At 46.5% G+C, this 16,956-nt stretch overlaps 1 protein-coding gene across 1 annotated transcript in view; it reads left to right on the top strand.

The window, feature by feature from the left end:
- The first annotated feature begins 255 nt into the window (after positions 1 to 255).
- Positions 256 to 16,956, top strand: part of LOC115117365 (zinc finger protein ZFP2-like) — a 30,637-nt gene continuing 13,936 nt past the window's right edge. Inside the window, exons 1-6 of the mRNA XM_065015659.1 lie at positions 256 to 610; positions 992 to 1,089; positions 1,225 to 1,402; positions 3,482 to 3,721; positions 4,115 to 4,212; positions 4,346 to 4,523. Of these exons, the coding sequence (XP_064871731.1) occupies positions 256 to 610; positions 992 to 1,089; positions 1,225 to 1,402; positions 3,482 to 3,721; positions 4,115 to 4,212; positions 4,346 to 4,523 (1,147 nt within the window). The remainder of the gene's footprint in view (positions 611 to 991; positions 1,090 to 1,224; positions 1,403 to 3,481; positions 3,722 to 4,114; positions 4,213 to 4,345; positions 4,524 to 16,956) is intronic.

The following is a 16,956-nucleotide window of genomic DNA, read 5'->3' as shown; positions in this document are numbered from 1 at the left end:
ACGTATAATCTGGTGGACGGTAACAAGAGGCTTCTTCAACAGCGAGAAAAGGCTTCTGAATCAACCAAAGCGGTGGTTTGCTAGCCAACATAAAACCGAAACATTGAAGCGCTTTCGACCAATCTTGTGTATATTACTCTTAGTGTTTTCAACATAATTCTGTTTACGTATCTACTAGTTCATTTAAACGCAATTTGCTTAAATTAGCAAATGTGTTAATTAACAGGATACGGAACTAGGCTAATCTCCCGGAGCATGAGGTCACTAAACTCAACGGAGAAAGAAGCTCTGGTGAAAGGAGACGAAGAAGTTTTCAGGATGATAAAGGAGGAAGAGGAGGCTATTGCTTTGAAAGAAGAAGTGGATGATATCACAGTGAAAGAGGAAGATGGGAAAGAGGTTGTCAGAGTGAAAGAGGAGGTAGAAGCTTTCAGAATCAAAAAGGAGGAAGATGCCATAACATTGAAAGAAGAAGAGAATGTAGTGAAAGAAGAGGAAGAACATGTTGGAGTGAAAGAGGAAGAGGAGGCTGTCTCAATTAAAGAGGAGGAGGAAGACGTTTTGGGAGTGAAAAAGGAGGAGGAGGAGACTGAAGTACCGATTAACACCAGTGAGTACTATCTTAAAAACGGGCACAAACTATGCAGTTGTTGAACTAATGTGTGGTTTTAAATGGGGGATTCTACTGAAGTTCTACACTTGAATATGTTGTTCAGTACTGTAGGAATTGTTAAAGGGTCAATCTGCCATTGGTACATATGTTTTGGGGACTTTTAAATTCGATGTGTTGAATTCTTATACTTATAACAAAGGGATGCAAAAGGCACCCATTTTATGGAACGACCCTTTTACATTTGAATCACAAACAATGTTTTAGGAAATCATGATTAAAGTGGCCATTTTAGGCCCTTTTTAGACATATTAATGCCTCTTGTAAGACCCTGGGATTGTAATAGAAGATCAAGTTTGTTTGATGTTCTCATTCACATAGGAGAGAGACATGACTATCGTGGATCCTCTGGGAAGCCTCAACAACATCCTGATGCTGACGAGGAAGAGAAGAGTCTCTCCAGATCAGAACACCAGATGGTACAGCTTGGTCTGGACTAGCATGCAGCTTGCTCTATCGGAGTCTGGGCTGGGTTTCTGTAAAGCACTTTATGACAACAGTGACATCAGCATCCATAATGGTATGTGTCTGTGTCTCCTCTTTATGGTTACCAGGACAACGCTAGCCCTTCCTCCCTCCCGGAGTCCCCGTGTCGTGCCTCTCCCGGTAGCACCTTACTGCTGGGTATGAAGAGGTTCTCTGTGCTGCTGGTGGACTTCAGGAAAACAACGGGGCTGAGAGGAACTGTGAGAGGAGGAGAAGAGAAGAAAGGATCAGATTTGACACATCAAAGTAAGTGCTGTAGTTTAGTTTGAACAAATACAATAGATCTGCCCACTGGTAGCTGTTCCCAGTAGGGCTGACTAATACAAATACAGCTTTGCACACTCTCTCAAATCTTAAACTGCATTGACTGCTACTGTTTGGGTGGTGGACCAGTCTTGGTACACATGGGAAACTGTAGAGTTGCAGTTCTTAACACAAACCGGTGTGCCTGGCACCGAATGCCATACCCCGTTCAAAGACACTTCAATATTTTGTCTTCCCAATTCACCCTCTGAATGGCACACACACAATCTATGCCTCAATTGTCTCAAGGCTTAAAAATCCTTATTTAACCTGCCCCCTTCATCTACACGGATTGAAGTGGATTTAACTAGTGACATCAGTAAGGGATCATAGCTTTCACCTGGATTCACCTAGTCTTTCTAAGTCATGGAAGGAGCAGGTGTTCTTAATGTTTTGTAGACTCAGTGTAAAGCACTACAGATAATCAAGTGCTATTTGCATGTGATTCATTTGCTCTATTGTGTCCAGCAGGGCAAGTAGTTCTGACATCATAATACACCCCTCTGATAATCAAGTGCTATTTGCATGTGATGCATTTGCTCTGTTGTTTACAGGTTTATTCGTATTTTATAGAGCGTGGCTTTAAGGAAATAGTACCGTCACATCTAGATTAAAACTAATGTGAAAAATGAGCAGAGAAAATGTGTATTAACACGCTACCTATTCATCTAAGTTATTCTGCCCTTGAAGTGCGTTCCCATGCAAAACTAGACAGATAGCTAACAACTAAGTCTTCAATAAAACTTCCAAGACTTTTCTTGAATTAATATTGAATTAATATTAAAAATGTTTAGGTTGTGAAACTACAAAATACAGAAAATAATATACTTTAGTATTCAATTCACATTGAGATACTGTAGCTGTACATTATACATTTGAAGTTGCATAAATCCAAAGCACGTGCCAATGTACCAATGTACCATGTATCTGGCATGATGCCAAACCATATAGCTAATTGTTACTCATATGGTAATTGGCTAACTCATTTAATTACTCTAATGTACAACCACCTCTGTAAAATAACAATGCATATTACACTAGAAACAGTAACAAAACTTCAATATTGTATGTTTTACAATTGGTTTACATGACGCCCGAGCAAAGGAATACAGCGGACGGCATACATGATTGGCAAGGTAATTTGTGTGAGTAAATGCAACCAACTAACATTGATTAGTAAGCAATTCTATCAATAACAAGATTATCATCACTAGCAACATGCTTGAATCGAACTTACAAATAAATATTTTCCGAGGCTGAAGCGTGACAAGAAAGCGTGACAAGAAATAACTGCACTGAAAGACCTGAACCGTAGCGCTGCTTCTATGCGCGCAGAACGAATTCTCCACTTACTGTTTTCGTACAGTCTTTCTAAGTACCAGAAAGCTCCACTAGGGGGCGATAAACACCATGGAACACAATGATAATCCATCGTTCCCACGGTAATAAAACAGTCTGTTACCTTCTGACAGGATGGCGGCACAGAAGTATTTATTCATTATTTACATATTCATATTAAGCTTCTACGTCTGTGAACAGGAACTTATTATTTGTAAGACGTAAGAGAAGATATATCAGCTTATTGTTAAATTATTATGACGTTCTTTCCAATACAAAAAGGTGTAGTAACTATTGTTTCCAAGCTGCGTTACCCACTCCAGCCAGCAGATGGCGTTTTTCAGGTGATGCTTCTAGCGTGACGTATAATGGACTGGACGGACGCTTCTTCAGGAACAACACGGCTTCTCTTTCAACCACCTCGGTAGCCTGCTAGCCAACATAAAACTGGAAGATTGACGCTTTAGACCATGTTAATGTACATTATGTAATCTCAGTGTTGTAAACGCAGTTCAGTTGACGTATTAACTGGTTAACTTTAACCTAATTTGCATGTTCAATTTGCAAACTTGTTAAAGATTGTTGCTGAGCCTAGCACTAGGCTAGTCGCTAATGCTAGCTAGCTAGCTAGCTAGCTAATATCACTGACCATGAGCTCACTAAACTACTCATCCCCTGCTAAAGAAGAGGTCTGCTCTATGGAGAAAGAAGCTCTGGCGATGAACATTGTCGTGAAAGAAGAAGAAGAAGAGCAGGATATTACAGTGAAAGGAGAGGAAGAATCTTTCAGAATGAAAAAGGAGGAAGAGGAGGTTGTTATAGTGAAAGAAGAGAAAGAACCTTTCAGTGAGGAAGAGGTGAAGGTGAAGGAGGAAGACGTTTTGGGAGTGAAAGAGGAGGAGACAGAATATCAGATTAACACCAGTGAGTACTGTCTTAAAAACAGGGGCACAAACTATGCAGTTATTGAATGTGGTTTTTTTAAGGGGCATTCTACTGAAGTTCTGAAGTTCTACACTTGAATATGATGTTCAGTATATGATATAGAATATGATATTTCGGGGTCTTTTAAATTAGATTTATGGTCTATATTAAAGTGCACCTCATCTAATATAACATACTTTTAAAATTCAATATTGGTGCATCATTTCTACTTAAATATCAAAGGGATGCAACAGGCACCCATTTCGTGGAACAACCCTTTAACATTTGCATTTTAGGCCCCGTTTAGAGATATTAATGCCTCTTGTAAGACCCTTTGTGATTGTAATAGTAGATCATAAGTTTACCACCTGTTTGATGTTCTCGTTCACACAGGAGAGAGACATGACTATCATGGATCCTCTGGGGAGCCTCAACAACCTCCTGATGCTGACAAGGCAGAGAAGAGTCTCTCCAGATCAGAACACCAGATGGTACAGCTTGGTCTGGTCTAGCATACAGCTTGCTCTTAGGGTCTGGGCTGGGTTTCTGTAAAGCACTTTATGTCAACAGTGACATCAGCATCCATAATGCTATGTGTCTGTGTCCCCTCTTTATGGTTACCAGGACAACGCTAGCCCTTCCTCCCTCCCGGAGTCCCCGTGTCGTGCCTCTCCCGGTAGCACCTTACTGCTGGGTATGAAGAGGTTGTCTGTGCTGCTGGTGGACTGCAGGAAAACAACAGGGCTGAGTGGAACTGTGAGAGGAGGAGAAGAGATGAAAGGATCCAATTTGACACATCAAAGTAAGTGCTGTAGTTTAGTTTGAACAAATACAACAGACCTGTCCACTGGTATCTGTTACCAGGACAACCAGCCGAGTTCTGTTAGTTGACAAGAAGACTGGTGTATATGGATGTTATGAATATCATAACACTGAAAAATGATACTGCCAGTGAAAAGAGAGAAACCAATAGACCATATAAAACCTTGATGAAAGTTAGATTTAGAGAGAAACCAATAGACCAGGGGTGTCAAACTCAAATACCCAGTGGGCCAAAATGTAAAACCTGAACAAAGTCACGGGCCAACATTGAACAAATTAACCTTTTAATATGGACCCAAACAAGTTTTGCTTTAACATTGAATATGGAACAAGCATCGCTTATTACCATACAATATATAATTTAATAGTGGAGACATGCAAAATCGAATTTCAAATGAAAAAACACATCAATGGCATTCATTTATTAAATAAATAAAATTTAAATAAAAATTGTATGCCTCTTTTCTATTTGCAGCCTTCTGATTTAAATACCAAAATAAACTTTTTCCACTGGCTAATAATTTGACAAATAAAATGATAATAAATCAATCAACCATTCAAGCCCATGCCTTGTAGCAAGAAAAAGTGCATAAAGAAAACGTTAATTATTGCACACTGGTCTAATCTGATGTGCCCAAGCCAGATACCTGGCATCTCTTCTTGGATGCTAGTTCATCAATGTCTGGGCTCAAGCTCTGAGCTGAAGAAATCCTCAGTATCGAGCGAAGATGTTCATCAGTCAGACGTCTCCTGTGAGTTGTTTTGGTCATCTTCATCGAGGAGAAAAGTTGCTCGCATAGATAAGTGCTGCCGAACATGGAGAGCATCTGAGCAGCTTGGGTGCGGAGCTGAGGCATTGTGTCAGGGATGAACCGTGGAAACTGTGCGGCGCCCACAGCATCATACTTTGACTTCAGCGTGTCGTTGCACTGGAGTTCAATCAGCTCCATTTGGATGTTGGTTGGTGCATTTTCCACATCAACTGCGAAGGGATTACTAAGCAGTTCAAACTTGCATTTCTGGGCATCGAAGTCGGAAAATCTCCGGCTAAACTCAGCGGCGAGAACACTGAGTTTTTCAGCAAACTGTGCGCATGGGAACACGGCGGTAGAGATCTGCGCTTTTATGGATTGGCAGCAGGGAAAATGGCAAGGGTTTCCTTGCAGCATCTGATTCTCCCACAGGCACAGTTTAGTTTTGAAGGCCCTCACTGCAGCGTACATGTCTGTGATGATGCGCCCCCGCCCCTGAAGCTGCAGGTTCAGCGCATCGAGATGGCTCGAGATGTCACAGAGAAAGGCCAGCTCACACAGGAACTTTTGCTCCCGGAGCTCTGCTGTATCCTTCCCTTTGGTTTCCAGGAATTGACATATTTCGAAACATCTGTTCAGTACTTTTCCTCTGCTTAGCCATCTCACCTCTGTGTGATACGGCACGTCTGCGTATTCCGAACCACACTCCTCCAGAAAAGATTTAAACTGGCGGTGATTTAGACCTTTGGCTCTTATAAAGTTAACTACCTGTGTTACTGTGGTCATAACATGTTCCATCTTTAGGGCTTTGGCACACCGTGCTTCCTGATGTATGATGCAGTGGTAAACAGTTAGCTCACCTGCACAGTTCTCTTCCCGCATCTTCTCCCGAACCATGCCCACCAGTCCACTCTTTTTACCGCACATCGCTGGCGCACCATCTGTCGTTAATCCAACGAGTTTATCCCACGGCAGCTTTATTTCAGTTACACATTTGGAAACCTCCTCAAAGATTTCCTTTCTTGTGGTTGTGCCATGCATTGATTTGAATCCTAATAGCTCCTCCGTAACACACAGATTTGAGTCCACTCCACGGATGAAGACTGACAGCTGAGCAGTATCAGATGCGTCACAGCTCTCATCCACAGCGAGGGAGAACGCAACAAAATCTTTTCCCTTTTCCATCAGCTGGTCATACAGATTGGTGGCAAGATCACATGTGCGATCAGCTACTGTGTTCCTGCTCAGGCTCACGTTTGAAAATGCTTGTTTTTTCTCTGGGCATACGAGGTCACAAACCTTCATCATGCACTTTTTCATGAACTCTCCCTCATTAAAGGGCCGGGCTGATTTTGCGATCTCTGCTGCCACTATATAACTAGCCTTTACAGCAGCCTCGCTTTGTGATGTGGCTTTTTTAAACATATTCTGTTGTGAAACCAAACTTCTTTTCATCTCCTCTACTTTCTGGCTCCTTTGAGTCATGTCCAGGTCCTTGTATTTGTCATGGTGTTTCGTTTCCTAGTGTCGTCTAATGTTGTACTCCTTACTTACAGCCACGTTGACTCCACAAACAAGACAAACAGGTTTGTCTTTTACATATGTAAACAGATATTCTGCCTCCCACTTGTCCAGAAAGCTCCTGTTTTCTGCCTTTCTTTTCGCCATTTTTGGGAAGGGTTAGCTCGCTGACAGTTGTAGCGTCTATGTTGCTATGACTACTGTCACAGAGGAGAGAGCGTTTCTGGGTCCTGTCCTGATTGGCGCGCGAAAACAGCAGAGCATTATGGGATTCGTAGTATTAGTGGTGAATGCACTGTATAATACCATATAAAACCTTGATGAAAGTTCGCTTTAGAGAGAAACCAATAGACCATATAAAACCTTGATGAAAGTTAGCTTTAGAGAGAAAGTTTCAAGATGATCTGATGTAAGGTGCTTGTTTTAAAAAACCTTTTCCTAAAAACATTATGGATTTTACATTGCCTGTACCAGTCAAGCTATCTTTACAAGACTCTAGAACAGGAAAACAAAACTCCAGAAACTTCAATTTGGCCTGTTTTAATTCATTAACTAATACTGGAGTTAAGCTGTGATCAGGCTGCCCACTCAAGCAAAAGCTTCAAACTGTAACCAGTGCCGTCATCCTGGTTCAGGTTATCAATCAACCTACCAGGGTAGTGACAAACAGTAGAGGAATGAAATCATCAACATGGTTTGATCATATCTTTACTAATACTGCAGAAATTGGGTTTAAAGCAGTATCCAGATCCATCAGATGAAATGATCACAAGATAGTAGCCATGTCTAGGAAAACCACAGTTCCAAAGGTGGGGCCCTAGTAATTAAAGGGGTTTAAAGATAGATATTTTGTTGGGGCTCCAGGCAGGTATTAACCTGCTGAAAGGAAAAGAGTAGATTAGCGCTACCAGGCACACATCAGCAGAAGATACTGAATAGAGTGGAGCCTGTTGGCCAGGTAGCCAGTGGAGACTAGAGTGGAACCTGTTGGCCAGATAGCCGGTGGAGGCTAGAGTGGAGCCAGATAGCCGGTGGAGGCTAGAGTGGAGCCAGATAGCCGGTGGAGGCTAGAGTGGAGCCAGATAGCCGGTGGAGGCTAGAGTGGAGCCAGATAGCCGGTGGAGGCTAGAGTGGAGCCTGTTGGCCAGATAGCCGGTGGAGACTAGAGTGTGTGTGAAGAATAGTGATGCGTCATCCAACTTCTTTATCCCCTTCTCTTCACTCTGTCCATCCTCATCCCCTCCCTCCTCCTCCTCCTCATCCCCTCCCTCCTCCTCCTCCTCCTATAGTTCTGGCGTAGGTACGGCCGTCTCTCCCGTCACCTGATGAGGGTGAAACTGCAGAGTTACACCAAGTTCCTGTTTGTCTGTTCTGGCCTGTTGGCCAGAAAGCCGGTGGCGGCTAGAGTGGAGCATGTTGGCCAGATAGCCGGTGGAGGCTAGAGTGGAGCCAGATAGCCAGTGGAGGCTAGAGTATAATCTGTATTACCTCCCAGTGGTGGAGTGCAGGGGGGGGTAATAATCTGTATTACCTCCCAGTGGTGGAGTGCAGGGGGGGTAATAATCTGTATTACCTCCCAGTGGTGGAGTGCAGGGGGTAATAATCTGTATTACCTCTCAGTGGGGGGGGTAATAATCTGTATTACCTCCCAGTAGTGGAGTGCAGAGGGGGGTAATAATCTGTATTACCTCCCAGTGGTGGAGTGCAGGGTGGGGGGGGGGTAATAATCTGTATTACCTCCCAGTGGTGGAGTGCAGGGGGGTAATAATCTGTATTACCTCCCAGTGGTGGAGTGCAGGGGGGTAATAATCTGTATTACCTGCAAGTGTGGGGGGTAATAATCTGTATTACCTGCAAGTGGGGGGTAATAATCTGAATTACCTCCCAGTAGTGGAGTGCAGGGGGGGGTAATAATCTGTATTACCTCTCAGTGGGGGTAATAATCTGTATTACCTCCCAGTAGTGGGGTGCAGGGGGGTTAATAATCTGTATTACCTCCCAGTGGTGGAGTGCAGGGTGGGGGGTAATAATCTGTATTACCTCCCAGTGGTTGAGTGCAGGGGGTAATAATCTGTATTACCTCTCAGTGGTGGAGTGGGGGTAATAATCTGTATTACCTCTCAGTGGTGGAGTTCAGGGGGTAATAATCTGTATTACCTCTCAGTGGTGGAGTGGGGGTAATAATCTGTATTACCTCCCAGTGGTGGAGTTCAGGGGGGTAATAATCTGTATTACCTCTCAGTGGTGGAGTGGGGGGGGGGTAATCTGTATTACCTCCCAGTGGTGGAGTGGGGGGTAATAATCTGTATTACCTCCCAGTGGTGGGGGGGGTAATAATCTGTATTACCTCCCAGTGGTGGAGTGCAGGGTGGAGGGGGTAATAATCTGTATTACCTCCCAGTGGTGGAGTGCAGGGTGGAGGGGGTAATAATCTGTATTACCTCCCAGTGGTGGAGGGCAGGTGGGGGTAATAATCTGTATTACCTCCCAGTGGTGGAGTGCAGGGGGGTAATAATCTGTATTACCTCCCAGTGGTGGAGTGCAGGGGGTAATAATCTGTATTACCTGCAAGTGTGTGGGGGGTAATAATCTGTATTACCTCCCAGTGGTGGAGTGCAGGGGGGTAATAATCTGTATTACCTCCCAGTGGTGGAGGGCAGGGTGGGAGGGGGTAATAATCTGTATTACCTCCCAGTGGTGGAGGGGGGGGGTAATAATCAGGGGGGGGTAATAATCTGTATTACCTCCCAGTGGTGTGGGGGCGGGGGGTAATAATCTGTATTACCTCCCAGTGGTGGGGGGCGGTAATCATCTATTACCTCCCAGTGGTGGGGTGGTGGGTAATAATCTGAATTACCTCCCAGTGGTGGAGTTCAGGGGGGTAATAATCTGTATTACCTCTCAGTGGTGGAGTGGAGGGGGTAATAATCTGTATTACCTCCCAGTGGTGGAGTGGGGGGGTAATAATCTGTATTACCTCCCAGTGGTGGAGTGGGGGGGGTAATAATCTGTATTACCTCCTAGTGGTGGGGGGGGTAATAATCTGTATTACCTCCCAGTGGTGGAGTGCAGGGTGGAGGGGGGGGTAATAATCTGTATTACCTCCCAGTGGTGGAGGGCAGGTGGGGGTAATAATCTGTATTACCTCCCAGTGGTGGAGTGCAGGGGGGGTAATAATCTGTATTACGTCCCAGTGGTGGAGTGCGGGGGGGGTAATAATCTGTATTACCTCCCAGTGGTGGAGTGCAGGGGGATAATAATCTGTATTACCTCCCAGTGGTGGAGGGCAGGGGGTAATAATCTGTATTACCTCCCAGTGGTGGAGGGGGCAGGGGGGTAATAATCTGTATTACCTCCCAGTGGTGGAGTGCAGGGCAGGGGGGTAATAATCTGTATTACCTCCCAGTGGTGGAGTGCAGGGAGGGGGGTAATAATCTGTATTACCTCCCAGTGGTGGAGGGCAGGGGGTAATAATCTGTATTACCTCCCAGTGGTGGAGTGCAGGGCAGGGGGCGTAATAATCTGTATTACCTCCCAGTGGTGGAGTGCAGGGTGGAGGGGGTAATAATCTGTATTACCTCCCAGTGGTGGAGTGCAGCGGGGGAGGGGGTAATCTGTATTACCTCCCAGCGGTGGAGTGCAGGGGGGTAATAATCTGTATTACCTGCAGGGGGGGGTAATAATCTGTATTACCTCCCAGTGGTGGAGTGCAGGGTGGAGGGGGGGGGGGGGTAATCTGTATTACCTCCCAGTGGTGGAGTGCAGGGGGAGGGGGTAAATAATCTGTATTACCTCCCAGTGGTGGAGTGCAGGGGGGGGGGTAATAATCTGTATTACCTCCCAGTGGTGGAGTGCAGGGTGGGGGGTAATAATCTGTATTACCTCCCAGTGGTGGAGGTGGAGTAATAATCTGTATTACCTCCCAGTGGTGGAGGGCCTCCCAGGGGGTAATAATCTGTATTACCTCCCAGTGGTGGAGTGCAGGGGGTAATAATTTGTATTACCTCCCAGTGGTGGAGTGCAGGGGGTAATAATCTGTATTACCTGCAAGTGTGTGGGGGGGGGTAATAATCTGTATTACCTGCAAGTGGTGGGGTGGGGGGTTAATAATCTGTATTACCTGCAAGTGGGGGGGGTAATAATCTGTATTACCTCCCAGTGGTGGGGGGCGGTAATCATCTGTATTACCTCCCAGTGGTGGAGTTCAGGGGGGTAATAATCTGTATTACCTCTCAGTGGTGGAGGGCAGGGGGGTAATAATCTGAATTACCTCCCAGTGGTGGAGTGCAGGGGGTAATAATCTGAATGACCTCCCAGTGGTGGAGTGCAGGGGGGTAATAATCTGCATTACCTCCCAATGGTGGAGTGCAGGGGGGTAATAATCTGAATTACCTCCCAGTGGTGGAGTGCAGGGGGGTAATAATCTGCATTACCTCCCAGTGGTGGAGTGCAGGGGGGGTAATAATCTGCATTACCTCCCAGTAGTGAAGTGCAGGGGGGGTAATAATCTGTATTACCTCCCAGTGGTGGAGTGGGGGGGTAATAATCTGCATTACCTCCCAGTAGTGAAGTGCAGGGGGGGTAATAATCTGTATTACCTCCCAGTGGTGGAGTGGGGGGTAATAATCTGTATTACCTCCCAGTGGTGGAGTGCAGGGGGTAATAATCTGCATTACCTGCAAGTGGGGGGTAATAATCTGAATTACCTCCCAGTGGTGGAGTGGGGGTTAATAATCTGTATTACCTCCCAGTGGTGGATTGGGGGGGGTAATAATCTGTATTACCTCCCAGTGGTGGAGTGCAGGGGGTCATAATCTGTATTACCTGCAAATGGGGGGTAATAATCTGAATTACCTCCCAGTGGTGGAGTGAGGGGGTAATAATCTGTATTACCTCCCAGTGGTGGAGTGCAGGGGGTAATAATCTGCATTACCTCCCAGCGGTGGAGTGCAGGGGGTAATAATCTGTATTACCTCCCAGTGGTGGAGTGCAGGGGGGTATTAATCTGTATTAGCTGCAAGTGGGGGGTAATAATCTGTATTACCTCCCAGTGGTGGAGTGGGGGGTTATAATCTGTATTACCTCCCAGTGGTGGAGTGCAGGGGGTAATAATCTGAATTACCTGCATTAATAATCTGTATTACCTCCCAGTGGTGGAGAGGGGGGTAATAATCTGTATTACCTCCCAGTGGTGGAGTGTAGGGGGTAATAATCTGTATTACCTCCCAGTGGTGGAGTGCAGGGGGTAATAATCTGTATTACCTCCCAGCGGTGGAGTGCAGGGGGTAATAATCTGTATTACCTCCCAGTGGTGGAGTGTAGGGGGTAATAATCTGTATTACCTCCCAGTAGTGGAGTGGGGGGGTGCAGGGGGTAATAATCTGTATTACCTCCCAGCGGTGGAGTGCAGGGGGGTATAATCTGTATTACCTCCAAGTGGTGGAGTGCGGGGGGGATAATAATCTGTATTACCTCCCAGTAGTGGAGTGCAGGGGGGTTAATAATCTGTATTACCTCCCAGTGGTGGAGTGCAGGGGGGTAATAATCTGCATTACCTCCCAGCGGTGGAGTGCAGGGGGGTAATAATCTGTATTACCTCCCAGTGGTGGAGTGGGGGGTAATAATCTGTATTACCTCCCAGTAGTGGAGTGCAGGGGGGTTAATAATCTGTATTACCTCCCAGTGGTGGAGTGCAGGGGGTAATAATCTGAATTACCTGCAAGTGGGGGGGTAATAATCTGTATTACCTCCAAGTGGTGGAGTGCGGGGGATAATAATCTGTATTACCTCCCAGTAGTGGAGTGCAGGGGGTTAATAATCTGTATTACCTCCAAATGGTGGAGTGCGGGGGGTAATAATCTGTATTACCTCCCAGCGGTGGAGTGCAGGGGGTAATAATCTGTATTACCTCCCAGTGGGGGGGTAATAATCTGCATTACCTGCAAGTGGGGGTAATAATCTGCAGTACCTGCAAGTGGGGGGTAATAATCTGTATTACCTCCCAGTGGGGGTAATAATCTGTATTACCTCCCAGTGGTGGAGTGGGGGGTAATAATCTGTATTACCTCCCAGTGGTGGAGTGCAGGGGGTAATAATCTGTATTACCTGCAAGTGGGGGGGTAATAATCTGTATTACCTCCCAGTGGTGGTGTGGGGGGCGGGGTAATAATCTGTATGACCTCCCAGTGGTGGAGTTCAGGGGGTAATAATCTGTATTACCTGCAAGTGGGGGTGTAATAATCTGAATTACCTCCCAGTGGTGGAGTGCAGGGGGTAATAATTTGTATTACCTCCCAGTGGTGGAGTGCAGGGGGTAATAATCTGTATTACCTGCAAGTGTGTGGGGGGGGGTAATAATCTGTATTACCTGCAAGTGGTGGGGGGGTTAATAATCTGTATTACCTGCAAGTGGGGGGGGTAATAATCTGTATTACCTCCCAGTGGTGGGGGCGGTAATCATCTGTATTACCTCCAGGGGGGTAATAATCTGTATTACCTCTCAGTGGTGGAGGGCAGGGGGGTAATAATCTGAATGACCTCCCAGTGGTGGAGTGCAGGGGGGTAATAATCTGCATTACCTCCCAATGGTGGAGTGCAGGGGGTAATAATCTGAATTACCTCCCAGTGGTGGAGTGCAGGGGGTAATAATCTGCATTACCTCCCAGTAGTGAAGTGCAGGGGGTAATAATCTGTATTACCTCCCAGTGGTGGAGTGGGGGGTAATAATCTGTATTACCTCCCAGTGGTGGAGTGCAGGGGGTAATAATCTGCATTACCTGCAAGTGGGGGGTAATAATCTGAATTACCTCCCAGTGGTGGAGTGGGGGTTAATAATCTGTATTACCTCCCAGTGGTGGAGTGGGGGGGTAATAATCTGTATTACCTCCCAGTGGTGGAGTGCAGGGGGGTCATAATCTGTATTACCTGCAAATGGGGGGTAATAATCTGAATTACCTCCCAGTGGTGGAGTGAGGGGGTAATAATCTGTATTACCTCCCAGTGGTGGAGTGCAGGGGGTAATAATCTGCATTACCTCCCAGCGGTGGAGTGCAGGGGGTAATAATCTGTATTACCTCCCAGTGGTGGAGTGCAGGGGGTATTAATCTGTATTAGCTGCAAGTGGGGGGGTAATAATCTGTATTACCTCCCAGTGGTGGAGTGGGGGGGTTATAATCTGTATTACCTCCCAGTGGTGGAGTGCAGGGGGGTAATAATCTGAATTACCTGCAAGTGTGGGGGGTAATAATCTGTATTACCTCCCAGTGGGGGGTAATAATCTGTATTACCTCCCAGTGGTGGAGTGCAGGGGGTAATAATCTGTATTACCTCCCAGTGGTGGAGTGTAGGGGGTAATAATCTGTATGACCTCCCAGTAGTGGAGTGGGGGGCAGGGGGGTAATAATCTGTATTACCTCCCAGCGGTGGAGTGCAGGGGGTAATAATCTGTATTACCTCCCAGTGGTGGAGTGTAGGGGGTAATAATCTGTATGACCTCCCAGTAGTGGAGTGGGGGTGCAGGGGGTAATAATCTGTATTACCTCCCAGCGGTGGAGTGCAGGGGGTAATAATCTGTATTACCTCCAAGTGGTGGAGTGCGGGGGGATAATAATCTGTATTACCTCCCAGTAGTGGAGTGCAGGGGGTTAATAATCTGTATTACCTCCCAGTGGTGGAGTGCAGGGGGTAATAATCTGCATTACCTCCCAGCGGTGGAGTGCAGGGGGTAATAATCTGTATTACCTCCCAGTGGTGGAGTGGGGGGGTAATAATCTGTATTACCTCCCAGTAGTGGAGTGCAGGGGGTTAATAATCTGTATTACCTCCCTGTGGTGGAGTGCAGGGGGTAATAATCTGAATTACCTGCAAGTGGGGGGTAATAATCTGTATTACCTCCAAGTGGTGGAGTGCGGGGGGATAATAATCTGTATTACCTCCCAGTAGTGGAGTGCAGGGGGTTAATAATCTGTATTACCTCCAAATGGTGGAGTGCGGGGGGGGGGTAATAATCTGTATTACCTCCCAGCGGTGGAGTGCAGGGGGTAATAATCTGTATTACCTCCCAGTGGGGGGTAATAATCTGCATTACCTGCAAGTGGGGGTAATAATCTGCAGTACCTGCAAGTGGGGGGTAATAATCTGAATTACCTCCCAGTGGTGGAGTGCAGGGGGTAATAATCTGTATTACCTCCCAGTGGTGGAGTGCAGGGGGGTAATCTGTATTACCTGCAAGTGGGGGGTAATAATCTGTATTACCTCCCAGTGGTGGAGTGCAGGGGGGTAATAATCTGTATTACCTCCCAGTGGTGGAGTGCAGGGGGTAATAATCTGTATTACCTGCAAGTATTAATAATCTGTATTACCTCCCAGTGGTGGTGTGGGGGGGGGTAATAATCTGTATGACCTCCCAGTGGTGGAGTTCAGGGGGTAATAATCTGTATTACCTGCAAGTGGGGGTGTAATAATCTGAATTACCTCCCAGTGGTGGAGTGCAGGGGGTAATAATCTGCATTACCTCCCAGTAGTGGAGTGCAGGGGGTAATAATCTGTATTACCTCCCAGTGGTGGAGTGGGGGGTAATAATCTGTATTACCTCCCAGTGGTGGAGTGCAGGGGGGTAATAATCTGTATTACCTGCAAGTGGGGGGTAATAATCTGTATTACCTCCCAGTGGTGGAGTGGGGGGTAATAATCTGTATTACCTGCAGGGGGGGGGGGGGTAATAATCTGAATTACCTCCCAGTGGTGGAGTGGGGGGGGGGGTAATAATCTGTATTACCCCCAGTGGTGGAGTGCAGGGGGGTCATAATCTGTATTACCTGCAAGTGGGGGGTAATAATCTGTATTACCTCCCAGTGGTGGAGTGAGGGGGGGTAATAATCTGCATACCTCCCAGCGGTGGAGTGCAGGGGGTAATAATCTGTATGACCTCCCAGTGGTGGAGTTCAGGGGGTATTAATCTGTATTACCTGCAAGTGGGGGGTAATAATCTGTATTACCTCCCAGTGGTGGAGTGGGGGGGGTAATAATCTGTATTACCTCCCAGTGGTGGAGTGCAGGGGGGTAATAATCTGTATTACCTCCCAGTGGTGGAGTGCAGGGGGGTAATAATCTGTATTACCTCCCAGTGGTGGAGTGTAGGGGGTAATAATCTGTATTACCTCCCAGTGGTGGAGTGGGGGGTAATAATCTGTATTACCTCCCAGTGGTGGAGTGTAGGGGGTAATAATCTGTATGACCTCCCAGTAGTGGAGTGGGGGTGCAGGGGGGTAATAATCTGTATTACCTCCCAGTGGTGGAGTGCAGGGGGTAATAATCTGTATTACCTCCCAGTGGTGGAGTGGGGGGTAATAATCTGTATTACCTCCCAGTGGTGGAGTGCAGGGGGGTAATAATCTGTATTACCTCCCAGTGGTGGAGTGCAGGGGGTTAATAATCTGTATTACCTCCCAGCGGTGGAGTGCAGGGGGTAATAATCTGTATTACCTGCAAGTGGGGGGTGGTAATAATCTGTATTACCTCCCAGTGGTGGAGTGGGGGGGGTGTAATAATCTGTATTACCTCCCAGTGGTGGAGTGCAGGGGGTAATAATCTGTATTACCTGCAAGTGTGGGGGGTAATAATCTGTATTACCTGCAAGTGGGGGTAATAATCTGAATTACCTGCAAGTGGGGGGGGTAATAATCTGTATTACCTCCAAGTGGTGGAGTGCAGGGGGTAATAATCTGTATTACCTGCAAGTGGGGGGAGGGGGTAATAATCTGTATGACCTCCAGTGGTGGAGTGGGGGGTAATAATCTGTGGGCGGTGGAGTGCAGGGGGTAATAATCTGTATTACCTCCCAGTGGTGGAGTGCAGGGGGGTAATAATCTGTATTACCTCCCAGTGGTGGAGTGTAGGGGGTAATAATCTGTATTACCTCCCAGTGGTGGAGTGTAGGGGGTAATAATCTGTATTACCTCCCAGTGGTGGAGTGTAGGGGGTAATAATCTGTATGACCTCCCAGTAGTGGAGTGGGGGTGCAGGGGGTAATAATCTGTATTACCTCCCAGCGGTGGAGTGCAGGGGGTAATAATCTGTATTACCTCCCAGTGGTGGAGTGGGGGGTAATAATCTGTATTACCTCCCAGTGGTGGAGTGCAG

Source organism: Oncorhynchus nerka, unplaced genomic scaffold (genome assembly GCF_034236695.1).
Source record: "Oncorhynchus nerka isolate Pitt River unplaced genomic scaffold, Oner_Uvic_2.0 unplaced_scaffold_1359, whole genome shotgun sequence".
Lineage (NCBI taxonomy): Eukaryota > Metazoa > Chordata > Actinopteri > Salmoniformes > Salmonidae > Oncorhynchus > Oncorhynchus nerka.
This window is presented reverse-complemented; position numbering and strand designations above follow the sequence as displayed.